General features: G+C 36.4%; 1 protein-coding gene across 1 annotated transcript; it reads left to right on the top strand.

Moving 5' to 3' along the window:
* Nucleotides 1-2,548: 2,548 nt before the first annotated feature.
* On the top strand, nt 2,549-13,923 carry LOC131313295 (glutamate receptor 2.9-like). Its single transcript, XM_058341532.1, has 4 exons — nt 2,549-2,977; nt 10,035-10,344; nt 12,269-12,642; nt 13,784-13,923. The coding sequence occupies exons 1-3, from the start codon at nt 2,639-2,641 to the stop codon at nt 12,496-12,498; spliced, it is 879 nt and encodes a 292-aa protein (XP_058197515.1). The 5' UTR covers nt 2,549-2,638; the 3' UTR covers nt 12,499-12,642; nt 13,784-13,923.
* The last annotated feature ends 1,785 nt before the right edge of the window (nt 13,924-15,708 follow it).

Raw genomic sequence — 15,708 nt, 5'->3', positions numbered from 1 at the left:
TAGGCGCGTAAATGTTCACATAAGCGTCCCTAATTTATCTTTGTTAAGTCCTATTTATATTATTATTCGGCGCTTAATGCTTAATTTGTGTATTGTAGGTATTTGAAGGATTTGGTACAAAAAATGTGAAATTAAAATATTATATGGGATTGGAAGCAAGTCCATTTAAATGTCATATGTTTAACATGGAACTAATTAGTCATTGGACTGATAGGCGGCAAAACAATTCTATTTAGTTTGCACATGTCTTGGTGGGCCCAAAACCAATGGGTTTACTCGTTTGACTAAAAGTTAGACCAAAGAAAAGAAGGTGTCCTGACAAGGCAATTGTGGGCTGAAAATTAAAAGGAGAGAGTATTTGGGAAGTCGGCTACAGGAGGATATAACAAAGGGACCACGGTTGGGATTGGGAGATTACTACGGACGCATCACAACAGAACAAGGAAGAGAGAGCTGCGCACAAAAGGAGGACTTTTCGACAGCCGATCACTTTTTCAACTTTTCTTTTTTCTTTTTCCTTCACGTTTTAATGTTTTGTTCAATTATTCACACTCTGGTAACTAATTTTAATTTCTGTTTTTAATAAAAATTATTCGCTGCTATTTGATTAGTTGATATTTGTTATTTATTTTTTATCTCGCATAATAGAAGCATGTTTCAAACTAGAGTTTCTTTTATTTCTTGCTTAACAATGAGTGAGTAGTCGTATAGGCAGGGTCGTGGGGCGATTAGCATACCGTGACAAGTCTGGGCAATGCTTCTATTTTCAAACAATGAAAAAAAGCAATTTTAGGTTAATGAAAAACATTCATTAGACGAATCTGGATATTGTCGGAGCTCATGTAAACGGAGAAATGGGGGTCCAAAACTCATTCCCCGCTGCGCATGGATAAATGACGACCATTAAGGTTCGCATCTTTCAGGGTATCTTTTTTTTCTCTAAAGTCGAATGTTTTTAAGAATACCAAATTGAGCAGATAAGTCCGGCTTAGTTGCGAATGCTATGACCCTACGACCGTACCTCCTTTTAAATTATTTGAAAAACCAAACAATTTTCTAGGTTTAGTTAATCTCAATCAATTGACAAAGGGTAGCTACCTAAAAGCCCGTTAAATTAGTAACAACTCGAGTTTTTAGTCAGCATATATTACCGTCTCTGTGGATTCGACTCTGATTTTACCGGATATTGTACTACGTCGATCCCAGACCTACGTACACTTGGGACAACCCGTTATTTTAGGTCTAAAAATCTTTCAAGCAAAAGAATCGGAATTCGTTGATCAAGAGGGAACATTAATTTGGAAGATAGTTTGCATGGGAATATTCAGAGCCCCATAGGCATATCTAGCGTGTCGAGGAGGAGTAGGGAAATCGGATACTCAAGCGTGTGGAAATTAAACTCCAAATAGCTGTCAATACAACTACTAGTGGTGGTTCCGTTTGTATTTTGGGGGCACCAAAATACAAATATTGCTGTCTTATTTTAACTGTAAATTTGCAATTAATCGACAGTCTATAAACTCGGCGTACCTTTGTGGCTTTGTCCCTGTCCAGCTATGATCTTCCCCAACTATGGACAAAAAATTTGGACACAACGGCTAGTTGCAACGCTCTCACGAATGAGATGAGTCTCGTGGGTGCTAGCACCCGCATGAATCGTACTTGATTTAAAAAAATGGAGCGGAGAAATATATATATGAATATCATGTGATTCAAGACGAATGTATAGCATAAGCTCCAAATGAATGAGTTGGATCGTAATAATGGGACTTGAATTAAAAGGAGGCACCCAAGGAAGAAGAATTGAAAGGGAATTTATTATCAGTGTCTTTTTATAATACTTCATGAGCCATAAAAATGACTATAAACTACTACACCCTCAGTCTCTAAATAAATGCCTGGTCCGCAGCCTTTAAAAATATGAATTTATTTTCACAATTTGAAAAAACTCATTAATATTTATTGATTTGTGAAAAAAATTTATTAAAACAAATACATCTTTTTAGATGCCTAGATTTGCGGTCCAGAAATATTTTCTCAAAGAAGGGGGGGTAAAGTGAAATGTGACACTTTAAGGGGTTCTCAGAGATTTTCTATTTTTGTTTTTTATGTGTTGGCATATATTCTCCGGGGCATACTGACAGGCATTGCTAAAGTCTTGTTGACTCAAAGTCATCGACTTTTGTTCTCGAGGATCGGGACAATCAAGAATTTCAAATTGTCCAAAGAATCCACCAGGAATTTTCCATTGTGGAACCTCTACACCAAAGTTCTGATCTGTACAGAAGAGAAGAGAGATACCTAACTCAGATATGACATTTGGCCTTGTCTTGCGTAATATGACATTTGGCCTTGTCTTAGGAATAAAAACCTAACTCAGATACATTGCCCCAACCCCCCCCCACCCCCCCCCGGCCTCTCTTTTTACAGCCTCATGGTGTACCATCTTCTTTCTCATTTCGAGGAAAGTGGCGAGCAGCTAGAGGATCACCCTTTGGAATTTCTACCTCTGTCTCTCTCTTTTAATTTCTTGTATATATAAATGATGAAGCTAGCCCATGAAGCACAAGGCCAATATATAGTTAAATCATCACAAGCTAAGTTACGACACTGGCAATTATTTAGAATCCCAATTAAAATGCCCTTCCTCCGCTCTACCACAAAACCAATCTTCTTGTTCATCCCAATACTGTTGATATCATTCCTTCTTTTTCTTTCTAATGTCTCTGTTGTTGAAGGTGAATGTACAGAAGAGAAGAATCACACATTGATAATTGGAGTTCCGGCCAACTCCCCTTTTAATAACTTTGTGAAGATAACGCCCAGTAATTCTAAGAATCCAGACGAGAAGAGTTACTCCGGTTTTTGCGTTGAAGTTTTTGAAGAGGTTCAAAGGATATTGGGTTATGATAGACCTTACGAATTTGTGGAGTTCAATGGGACGTATGATGAATTAGTTAAAAATGTCGCCGACAAGGTAATCAATCTCATCTTCGACCTCTTTTTCTTTGCATTGGTTTCGCTACATCGGAGCATCATTTTTTGTTTTATCTCATTTTGTTTTATATATCTTCAAAAATTCTACGATAGATATTCCACATTCGGATGTAAACAGTATGTATTCCAAATCGTACAGTACTAATTCATAATTTTAGACATAAATTTATCCCACCAATATTTGAATTCACAATTTTAGTAGACAAATTCATAATATTTGAACATAATTTTCATATTATCAACCTTGAATGCATAATATTGATATGTAATGAGTTTTTACGGTCTTGATAATTTGGAATTTCTATACAAATGTTATGAACTTCTATGCAAAATATTATGCATCTAAGGATCATGTTTGCGTTAGCTGTGGATACGTATTTTATATTCTGCTTCATATTCAAGATTTTAGATTTTTTAGTAAAAGCAGATAAACATGTTTACCGTGGCTGTGAAATTATAATTACGTTAGATTAAAAGCTGGTAATGTTTACTTCAAAGAGCTGGAAATCAACTTTTATTCCAGCTCAAAGTTCTGAAAATCTCAAATTCTAGAAATTTTGGAAAATCTCAAAAAGAAATGAATTTCCGAAAATTCCAAAAGCTGGTTTTGGAAATCTTATCGACCGAAAAGCTCCAGAAGCTATCCAAAACCAGTTTTGGGATTTTCAGAAATTCATTTCTTTTTGAGATTTTCCAAAATTTCTAGAATTTGAGAATCTGTTATCTAGAATTTATGATAAACACTTCAAACTGATTTTGAAAAGCTACAATCTCAAAATCAGTAAAAATAATTTTCCATAAACACCCACTATGCCTGGTAATATAGCACTTCTCTTTTATGTTCCTTTTTCTGTTTCATTATAAGTTAAGGAATGTTTACAGAGTAATTTATTAAAAAATATTGGGACAGTGACATTTCAAATAATAGATTCTTTGCAAAACAAATTTCTATTAGTAACAATTTATAGAGAATGAACCCCAAGTGCTTTTCCTGCTCGCCGATCAAAAAGAAAAAAAATGTTTATCCTCCTCGCATGTTCGAATTTTACGGAGGTCAAATATTCAAAAATTTTGGGCCACTGGAGGATCTGCTCGATTGTTAACTACGTACAAAGTTCTAGAATTAGTTGAGGTCTGGCCCGGAGATCCAGTTATCAAAGAAGAAAAACTATCAAAGATGATGTGCTGAAGTAGGACTGAATTAATTAAATGGGCAATGACATTACTTCTTAGTGAGCTTCGGTGAAGAGGACATAGTATAGGGTTCAATGCCATAATTAGTCCACCAATATTTCCTTTAGAGCCGCAGGACAAATTGGGCAGTTGGTGACAAAAATACCCACCTGCAGCCCGCGCCTAAAATTTGTCGTCAGTTGGCGATATCTAAGAAACAGATTTGAAACTTCTCCTCCCTCACTGGTCTCCGCTGCTAGTTTCGGCGGTGTGAGCATGGCGTCGGCAAGTTTAAGGGAGGAATTGGAGACGCCGCTGGATGTGTTCACGAGGAGCGGGCGGTGGCAGGACAACGGTGAGGAGTATCTCCAGTGGGCGGTGATTGATTGGGGAGGATCTCCGTCGGACGTGTTCTCATTTGGACAGGTTTGGGATATTTGGCGGAGAAGATGATACTGGAATGTGAGGATAGAGAGAGGGGGGAGGAGAAAGAGATAAATGAATCCACGTTGCTTGGGAGTGGATTGAGTGATCATTTCATAACATTTGAGATCTCTCTACTACTTACAAATTGGTTTTGAGATAAATATAAAATTTTTATATGGTATCGGAGCGGGATCCGTTCCATCCCACATTTTAAAAATTAATGATCCACACCTCACGACAACAGATCATCAAAAAGGTTGCACGATGGTAAGATCCAAAAGTAATTACATGTGACAGACCTAGAATGCGGCTGCACGTGAGGGGAGATGTTAAGAAAATGAATCCCACATCGCTTGGGAGTTGATTGAGTGATCGCTTAATAATATTTGAAATCTCTCCACTCATTACCAATTGATTTTGATTTTGATTTTGAGATTAATATAAAACTTCTACAAGTATTGTTCTCAATTGGCTTATTATCAGGTGCCTACTGTCTCTATAAAGTAAGGAGTGTTGAAACTTCTAAATGAATGGCATCTGGCTTGGTAGGAAAATTTACACAAGTTTTGGAGTTTCTAGATCAATGACATCAATTTGTAGGCGTATATCATACCATTAGTTGTAGGATTGACACAACCAAATAGTATGACACTTCAAACTTCAAAGGGTGTGGGTCCGTCCCCCAATGATGTCTGGGTCTTGGAGCCTAAAAAGGTGGTTTCCTTCATTATCTATAGGCGTAGGGAGTAAATTGTATACCGAGCTCTACTCTGTATTATTTTAAAAAATATATATAAAGTTTTCTTTGAAAATTTTGTACTCTGTATAATCCTAATAAACCAGCAAATATGGTTATATATCCAAATTTATACTCTTTTTTTTTTTTGGAATGAAATCTACATTCTTTATTATCAAAAAAATACTACAGCTATGGTAATATTTGAAAAATTAGTACTATATATAATCCCAATAAAATTAACAAATATAATTATATGTCCAAATATATACTCTTTGTTATCAAAAAATACAAAGATAACGTTAAGTTTGAGAAATTGTACTTTGTATAATTATACTAAAACAACATATATGGTCATTTGTCCAAATTTATGCTCTGTATTATTTCAAAAATAACAACATATAAGGTTATTTCTACGAAATAAGCACTTTGTATAATTAAAATCAACAAATATAGTTATATGTTGTAATCTATACTATCTAATATTGTCCCAAAAGACACCAGATAAGATTATTTATTCTCAAAATTTGAGTCTGTAAAATCGCAATAAATAAAGAGATAAGGCCGATTAAAAAAATAAATAAACAAGATTAGGTTATTCGCCCAAATTTATACTTTGCACTATTCAATAAAGACCAACAGATAAATTATGTATTATCACAATAAAATCAATAGATATGGTTATCTGGCCAAATTTATACTCGGTATAATTCCAAAAAATATCAATAGATAAGGTTATATCTGTGAACTATGTACTCTATAATTGTAATAAAATCAACATATATATTTATCTGTTCAAATCTATAATCTGTATTATTCTAAAAAGACAGATAATGTTATCTTTGTAAAATATTTGGGTGAGGTGTGTGAATGAGATCCAAATAGTTAGGCTTATTAGAAACAAATTATGTTTGTTTAGCATGGATAAAGTTATATGCGATCAACGTTATACAAATAACGTTATATGTGCGTGTTATTTGTCAACGCACCTCCATTTGTACCTATTTACTGAAATTCATCAATTTATCTACTTTTTGTAATCACAATAAAACTAACAAAAATGGTTATTTTCTCAAATTTATAATCATTTTATCTCAAAAAAGATAACAAATTGATAAGGTTATTTATGCAGAATTTGTACTTCATCCGTCCCTTTTTAAGTGTCTTGCTTCGTAACTTATTAAGGAGACATTATTATTTCGTATCAACTTTTATCTCTACCTTCTTTACTTACCCTCTATGAAGACATCATTATTACACTGTTATTCACTAATTTCAAAATGAAATATACTTTTAGCTAGGGGAAAAATGAAAAATGCACCAACTTTTACCCACTAACTTTACAAAATGGACATTTATTAAGGGATAGCCAAAAATTGAATACTGGACTCTAAAAATGGGACGCATGGAGTATTTTTTATAATAGCAACAAAATTTACAGATGGGGTTATCTTTTCAAATTTATACTTTGTTTTCTTTCAAAAAGACCAGCATATACAGTTCTCTTTGCGAATTATGTACTCTTTGTGATCTCATTAAAACCAACAGATATAGTTATTTATCCAAATTCATATTATGTGTTATCCTAAAAAGACAAACGGATAATGATATTTGTCCAAACCAACATATATGTTTCATTTTTTTGACTTCAAGCCAATTTTTTTGTTGTAAAAAAAATTGGATATAAATATTTTTTTAATTCATTTTATGAGACAAGACATATCAGGAAGTAAATTTAATTTTGCTAAAAAAATGTAAAGCTAAATTCCATTGCGTAATCATTCATAGTTGGTTAATATAACATGGACCCACACATTTTTTTTTCTTATTAACTAGAGTAAAACAACAACTAGCTAGACACGACTCATACATTTCTAATTAGAACATATTATCCATTCCCCATGAGGTTCAAGAATTCCAAGGTTTAACAACTTCAAAGAAACATATATAATTTTGTAAATCTAGGGAATTGATTTCTACACTCCATTTTTTGATAACCACACTTCCTTTTTTGAATTTTAGTGTTGAAAATGCATGTATTTTTTTGCTAAAAGACAAAAAGGAAGTATGAATATCAAAGAAGAAGTGTAGAAAACAATTCCCTAAATTTATTACCTTTAATTTTTGGGCTTAACAGTACAATAGATAAAGTAAATCATAAGGCCCCCCCTCCCCCCATACAAAACAAAACTGAACATTTAAAAATAAAAACAAAAGTAAAATGATCTATACAGTACTAATTTGAGTAGTATTTTTGGATAATGAATGGAAAGAGAAATGAGAGTAATGATTGGAGAGAGAGAGAGATAAAAAATAGAAAGAGATAGACTGAGAAATGAGAGTAATGATTGAAAAGTTAAAGAGAAAAATGAGAGTAATGATTGAGTTGAAAAATATTATTTGAGTAGAGTAGTGAAGTGAACAAGGCATTACTATTTTCACAACGTCCAATGGGCCCTAGCTTCACATGGTAGTATTTAGGACTGTAAATGAACTGAGCCGTTCGTGAACTATTCGAAGCTCGACTCGGTAAGGGCTCATTCGAGTTCGATTCATCTACTAAATAAACTGAATTTGAACCTCAATTTTAGGCTCGTTCCGTAAATAATCTGAACCTAAGCCTAACAGTATTCGGCTCGGTTAGGCTCGCGAAGTTGGGCTAAAAGTGTAATTAATAATATCTTAGGGGTTCTATCTATTAATATTGTATATTTTAGGAGTATGTGTATAATTGAAGTATTATTTTTTCTCTTCCTGGTTACTATCGAGTGTCGATACAAACGACAGATCATTTCAAAATGTTAGGGTTTTTTTATCCCACAGCCTCTCGGACCCGGGGACCCTGCCGAGCGGCACCCCTGCCGAGCGGGTGCCGAGCGGCCAATCCGGCCGTTCATCTCGGAATCAATGGCCCGAATCGAAACATCTTTTTCCTTTTATTTTTCTTTTTTTTTAAATCCGTTCGGTACCTTTATATTCGGGCCATCCAAAACACTTTTGGACGGCCGAGATGCGCTCGGCACCGCTGCCAAGCACCTCTGCTTGGCAGCATCTCCCAATCCCAGCCTCTCAGCCGGTCCTCGACATCGCCTCTCACCGCCACCTCCTCAACGGCGCCCCTCTCTCTCTCTCTCACTCACCAGGTTTTCCAATCGCCATAAGTTTTGAGGTTCCACTACTACTGGTAATCAAGCTGATTCGTTTTGATTTATTGATGGTAAAATATTTATGCCAGCAAAAAATATGTATGGGATCTCAATTTCTTGTGTTTCTATGGGGTTGCTACAGATTTCCCTTATTGGAGACTTGGAGCAAAGCTTTGTCATATACGAGGGAACTGTATTCGACCCTTAATTCGGGCCTTAACTCTATTCGTAAAAAGAACTGCATTTGAACTTGAATTTAACTCTAACGAGCCGAGCCTGAGCCTGAGCCTGAGCTTTGGGAATTTTTAACGAACCGAACTCGAACTCCATTGTCCAGGCTCGAACTGAGCCCGAGCCGAACTCGAGCCTGACCTAGGCCTTAACGAACCTATCCCGAATATCACAAGATTCGGCTTGATTCGGCTTGTTTACAGGACTAGTAGCATTCAGATATTGATACTGATAACACTACCACACGGCAAGCCTAGGAGAAAATGGATAATTTTTCAGTGCCGGGTGAGTACCACATGGTACCTGTTTGGCGCATACAAGCTGTTTACTGCGTTTTTGGACGGGTTAGACTTAGAAAGAGAAAAAGGAGAAACAAAGTGTTGGGATGAGAAGAGAGAAAAAATTTCAATCCGAGCGATTCAAAAGTGTATTGGACGGTTCGGATGTGATGAACGGATACAATGTGAAATATACCAAAAATTTCTCGGGGAAAATAGTCAGAAGTGACCACATGTCTACAAGTGGGGCCCAATCAAATTCAATTTGCAAAAGATCAGCAAACCAGTCGTCCGCACACTTTGCTCGTGCTAGAGAGAAAAGAGAAAGGGGCCAAGGGGATGGGGCGGGCGCGTGAGAGGAGGGACAGGGTATTTTTGTCCAATCAAGGACCTTCCAGTCTTCCACTGTAACAGTTTTACATCAATGGACCCCAGAATCTATTAAAACCTAGGCTAGACTAACGCTCAATAGGCGCCTATTTTTGGATGTTAGACCAATTTTTTTGTACTTTTTGTGGTAAAACTTAGGCCTCATTTCATAAATTTTTTTAAAAAATAAACAGTCTATTTTACATTTTCAAGCTAAAAAATAATGTATATGAAAAATAGATTTTTCAATTTTTTTTCATCGTATTAAAGATCACATCGAGATTTTTCAAATAAGATCTATATTACATATTTTTAGAATTCAATAAATCCATAATTTTTTAGTTTGAAATTGCCTTTTTAAAAAATAAGGACTTTTTTTCACTTCTGAAACGGGCTCTTATTTCCGGAGATTTTTGTAAAAAAGATTTACGGCGCTCAATCGTTCGCGTCCAAAGTATTTTTAAACAGTCCAGATTGAAAACCTATTTTGACCGATAAAAATTAATCTCAATCGTTGATTACGGAAACGAACAACTGCGATGGCATCGTTCCGAAAAAAACTTGTTTACGTCTCCGCCGTAAATAAATTTCACTGTACTTCTTGAATATATATTTATGGTTCCATTACTTTATTGTTTAACACATGCTCTGTGTACATGTGCATAATACATATGGAAGACTTATTGCGCTGCCGTAGGCGATATAACAATAACAAAGAAGCGATGGAAGAACGTGGAATTCACCGTACCATTTACAGAGTCGGGCGTGTCGATGGTAGTGCCAGTGAAGCCCGGCCCGAAGGAGTGGATTTTTCTGGAGCCTTTCACTTTGGGAGTGTGGTTGGCTACAGCGGCTGTTATGGTCTACACTATGTTTATAGTTTGGTTCGTCGAGCATCGGGACAATCCAGAATTCAGTGGTCCCAGATGGAATGATCAACTCGGAAATGCTCTTTGGTTCACCTTCTCTTCTCTTTTCCTTGTTCACAGTAAGGGCCCGATTGGATGCCGTATGAGTTTTGGGTGTATTATTTATGAAGGGGTGATAAGATAATAAGGGGTATTAGTTAAGAAGGGAGGGCCCACATTGATGTGACATTTATAGAGGGTGTATTAAAAAGTAGATGGTTTGGATGATGTATTAGAGAATGGGGATAAAATAATACTTGGTTTGGATGAAGGATAAATTAGAGGTATAAGAAGGGTGTATGATGTAAAAAGTTGTCAATTGACTCTTTTGTCCTTGTGCAGTATTAAATTAAATTATTGATTAGATTAAATATTTAATTCCGAAATTGAACTTTTATTAATTTTTTTCACAAAAAAGCAAAAGTAAATTAGTAAAAAAGCAAAAGTAAATTAGTTAACTAATATAATAATTAATTATTAAATATTAGAAAACGTTAGACATTTTGCACCTCATCACTCTCACTTTCTTTATACCCCACCGACCCCCCCACTTTCTCGCCTTCTCCCATGGACGACAGTGGCGACTTTCAATTTTTTCGCACGAAGACCAGAAGACGGCAGTCACACGACGGCGATCGTCCCTCCCTCTCTCCCACAAATCCGATCGTGCCTCCCTCTCTCCCACAAACAGTCAAAAAATCCGTTCGTCCCACAAGAAAAACAGGTACATCTCTCTCTTTCTTTCTACATATACATACATATTTCGTGTGTTTTGTGGTGGTAGTGGTGGTGATCTGTTGTTGTTCTTCTTGATTCGCTGTTTGTTGTTGTTGTTCTTCTTCTCGATTCGCTGTAGCTGGGAGAGAGAGAGCCGTTAGTGGAGGGGGATAATGAGGGGTAAAACAGTCCAAATTCGGGTGTATTAGGCCGGAGAAGCTATTGCAGGGCTCAGGGGTAGCAATAATTTAGTACCCCTTCCACTGGATTAGGGTGTATTCGCGTAGACGGGGGAGTGTTGAATACAGGTGAAAATAAGCTTGCCAAACCCAACTAAAACTGTCCCATCACTTCTAAACCGGGTGTATTCCACAATACACCCACCCAATGTTGCATCCAATCGGGCCCTAAGTGTAACGAGACTACGTACACATATCCAATCACCTTAATGGTGACACACCATCAATTTATTACTCTATCTGTCTTTTTTTAAGTGTTCACTACACTTTTGCGTGTCATTTTAAATCACCTATAACTCTCGATGTACATTGTTAAGAATACATAATAAGGATTTTTTTTATTTATAAATCTCAGTCATTTTTATAAGACAAATGATTTTAAAAATATAAGACATAATATACGTAGAGCGATATAAGTGTTTGAGATTCAAACATCCAAATTCACAAGCAAATACACACAATCAAAGAACAAACCAAAAATAAAAAATAATCTTAAGCAAGAAAAGAACAAGACATAGAGATTTACGTGGTTTCGACTTAAGCTGACTGCTTAATTATAGTCTATGAGGTGCTGATGTGTTTCAATATGATAAAAGTATGAAAGAGTTACGATAAGAGGCAACCCTAGCTTTGCTTTAATAGTCCAAGCAAATTTGTACATCAAAAAATCCTAAAAAAACATGCATCTCACGTTATTTCGTGTGCCCACTCGTTCGGACTAACTTGACCCTCGTCCGAACCAACTTCACTTTAGTCCAGACCAGATTTCCAGAAACTTCAATTAATTCTTCGCGGTGGTCCAGACCAGCGTCACCTTCGTTTGGACCAACTTCACTCTGATCCGGATCAGATTTTTAGAAGCTTCAAATTTGTTTTCACTCTCAACAATAAGCCATTGAAAATAGCACGCATAATGTGAATACTTAAAAAAGGATAGAAGGAGTAAAGAACACTTAGAAATTAATATGTTATGGATACTGTTTTTAACAAAACTTGGGTTTAAAGCAACTATGCTTGGAAAGAAAAGTTTATTATGTTAATTGTGCAGGGGAGAAGATTCAAAGCAACTATGCTCGTATTGTGGTGGTGGTGTGGCTTTTTCTGGCATTGATCTTAACACAAAGTTACACCGCTAACTTCACGTCAATGCTCACAATCCCACGACTCCAACCGATACGCTGGTCTCCTACAACAAAAGTCCGTTGTGAGGGTGCTGAATTTATGTATAATTACGTTAAAAAGGTGCTTCACTACCAGAGTGTGAGTCCCTTCACTTAAGAAGATGAGTATCTACGGGCGTTCGAGGTTGCCAATATCTCAGCAGCATTTCTTGAGATTCCTTATGCGAAGGTTTTTGAAAATACAAATTGCAAGGATTTTACCATGATTGGAACCATATACAAATTTGGAGGATTTGGCTTTGTGAGTACTGAACATGCACTATTTTTTATTTTTTATCTTTGCGTTTCTTTTCCTTTTATTTCATAGTTCTTGATGACTACAAATTAAGCATGTACTGGCGGTCCTAGAAATATTCTTGAAAAAGGGTACTCTTACATACTTTTACGTACAAATTTTCTATTAATTTTATGATCTACAGAAACTTTTTCATTGAAGAAAACTCGATGACTCTTAATTATATATAACCCATAACACCCTAACTATGACGGATCTCATGCTCTATTAACACATAAGTATTCTAGACAGACCAAAATTAATTCTTGATTGGTTGAACCATCGTCATTGTCAACACATCCATAATGAATTTAATTTTTTTACATTATCCTCATTCTTATTGGTTGAAATGGTATGAATTCTACTACAAAGTGATGTCATGGTTATCAAAAAGTGTACTGAAAGGATGAGATCTATCACCTATACCATTTCAACCAATAAGAAGAGGGTAACGTTCACCCTCTTTTAGAGGGTGAACATCCATAATGTAGCAACCCCTCTAGCGCCAATCCACTTCACAACAAAAAAGACGGGTGCGATCACCTATCTTGAAATTCCTGCTCCATATCTAAATGCTTTCAAACGGAAGGGAAATGCTACAATAAACACCCCTTAAAAGTTTGTACCATATGATTTATTATATAGTTCATTCATAATATTTTGGTGTGTTTCGTAACTTTTGTTCTAAAACTCGTAACGTTTCAGCAATAGAATTAGTAACATTTTCACTTTACATAACATTTTCATGCATTTCGTAACTTTAATACTTAAAAATTGTAACTTTTCAATAATAGGATTCGTAACATGTAGGATTGGTAATATTTTCACTAGGATCATAACATTTATGTTCGTCGCAATTTTTAGATGAAAATCATAACTTTTCAGTAATATGATTTATAACATTTTCTCTATTAATCATAAGATTCATAATATTTTTGGGTGCATATGATACACATTCATTATAGCATTTCCCTTGAAAGTGCCTCCCTAGAATTTGTGTTTCGAGTTTCTACCACGTCACGCGCACGGTTAGTAGTAGGAGAGCATAGGCTTAGGAACATGCACAAACCTCTAACACAAAGATGTCTTCATTCATGTTCCTATGCAGATATTCCAAAAAGGTTCTTTATTAGTTTCCAATGTCTCGGAAGCCATTCTCCAACTCTCAGAGGATGGGACTCTGAAAAGGCTAGAAGAGAAGTGGTTAACTCCCAACAAAGCGTGTTTAAAATCTTATCAGAATATGACACAGAACTATATGACGGAGGAGAATGTTGATAGCTTGAGCCTCAGAAGCTTTTGAAGCCTGTTCCTCTTCTCCATCGGCACTTCCTCTGTTTGTTTTCTTCTATTCCTCGGGCACTTACTAAGGAATTACTACCTTCATCAGTCATCTCTAGTGGCGCTTGACGTGAATGCAAGTACTGAGAGAATTTTGGTCAAGACTGTTGGAGTTGCACAGTATTTGATGAATGCCAAGATTAGAAGTTGATCATGGAGATCTGAATCCTCCGCTCGGGCTATGCCTGAAACTGAAATGAGCTAAAAACTTGGATTGTGTCTGGTGGAGAGAACTGTAACCTTTGTTTTTTTTTTGTTTTGCCACAGCGATATACATCAGCGGAGGTTAGGTGGGGTGTTAAAGTTAGCACAGGGAGACCAGAAGCTATCCATAGCCTTGGCACCCTAAAGGGCCTGCCCCCTGTGGGGCTCGAACCCAAGATTTTGCTGTGTGTTTTTTCTTTTGCCGACCCTTTGGCTCGGTTTTTCTACCAACTAGTCTCCCCAATCTGGTTTGGTCTAGTCTTTCTAGATCCGGTGAGTGTTGGTGGTGGGCGAATAATTTCTTAGATTAGGGTTTGGTTGTTTGGCCGGAGTTTTCAGCTGCATTAGGGCTTCGTTGCGTGTTTGGGCTGTGCCGGCAGTTTGCTTGTGCGATTGGGATGTAGCTCGTTTCACTAGCGGGTGCTGGTTTCACACCTGTAATGTCGTCCAGATTTCATATGTGCTTTTTGCTTGACCGATTCCTAGACCTAAAATAATGGGTTGCCCCAAGCGTAGGGCGGAAACCGACGCAGCACAATATCCGGTAAGACCGGAGTCGAATCCACAAAGACGGTGATGTGTGCTGAACAAAAACTCGGGTTGTTATAATTTAAACGGGCTCTTAGGTAGCCACCCTTTGACGATTTGGTTGAGATTAATAAAAACTAACAAATAAATAAACTTTTCAGATAATTAAAAGAGGTAAGGTCGTAGGGTTCATAGCACTTGTAACTAGTCCGGATTAACCTGCTCTATTTGGAGTTCTTAAAAACGTTTAATTTTATATTGAAATAGATACCCCGCAAGATGCGAGACCCTATGGTCGCCGTATACCCATGCGCAGCGAAGAATGAGTTTTGGACCCCCATTTTCCCGTTCACATGGGCTCCGACGATGCCCGGATTCGTCCGCGGGAAGTATTTTCCAATCTAACATCGGTTTTTCATTGTTTGATAAAAGGAGCAGTGCCCGAACTAGTCATAACGTGCTAATCACCCCACGACCCTACCAAAACGACTACTCACTGATCATTATGCATAAAATAAAAGAAACTCTAACTTGAAACATGCTGTTATTGTGCGAGATGAAAAATAAACAGAAAATCTAAATTAAACAAGAACCAACGAAAAACTTTTATTAAAAACAGAAATTAAAACTAGTTACTGAAATACGAGTAATTGAACAAGACATCAAAAACTTAAAAGGAAGAAAGAATACTAAACAATATTGCCAGAGCCTTATTCTTCGTTTCGTCCGTGCTTTTCTTTTTTCTTCCGAAAGCTGCTGTAGCCTTTTCCCTTTTTTCCTTCGTAACCTACTGTAGTGTAGGTGAATTATTTATATAGGGTTGAGGGCTTTAATTACACAAAGGCCCTTGAACTTTAAGAAATAATAAATGAGCCACTCAATTTTGGATCATTTCGCATTTTTATCCCAAACGTCTTTAAAATCTTCTTTTTATCCAAAGTCTCGGACAACGGGCTCGAG

The sequence above is a fragment of the Rhododendron vialii genome, chromosome 13a (assembly GCF_030253575.1).
Source record: "Rhododendron vialii isolate Sample 1 chromosome 13a, ASM3025357v1".
Lineage (NCBI taxonomy): Eukaryota > Viridiplantae > Streptophyta > Magnoliopsida > Ericales > Ericaceae > Rhododendron > Rhododendron vialii.
This window is presented reverse-complemented; position numbering and strand designations above follow the sequence as displayed.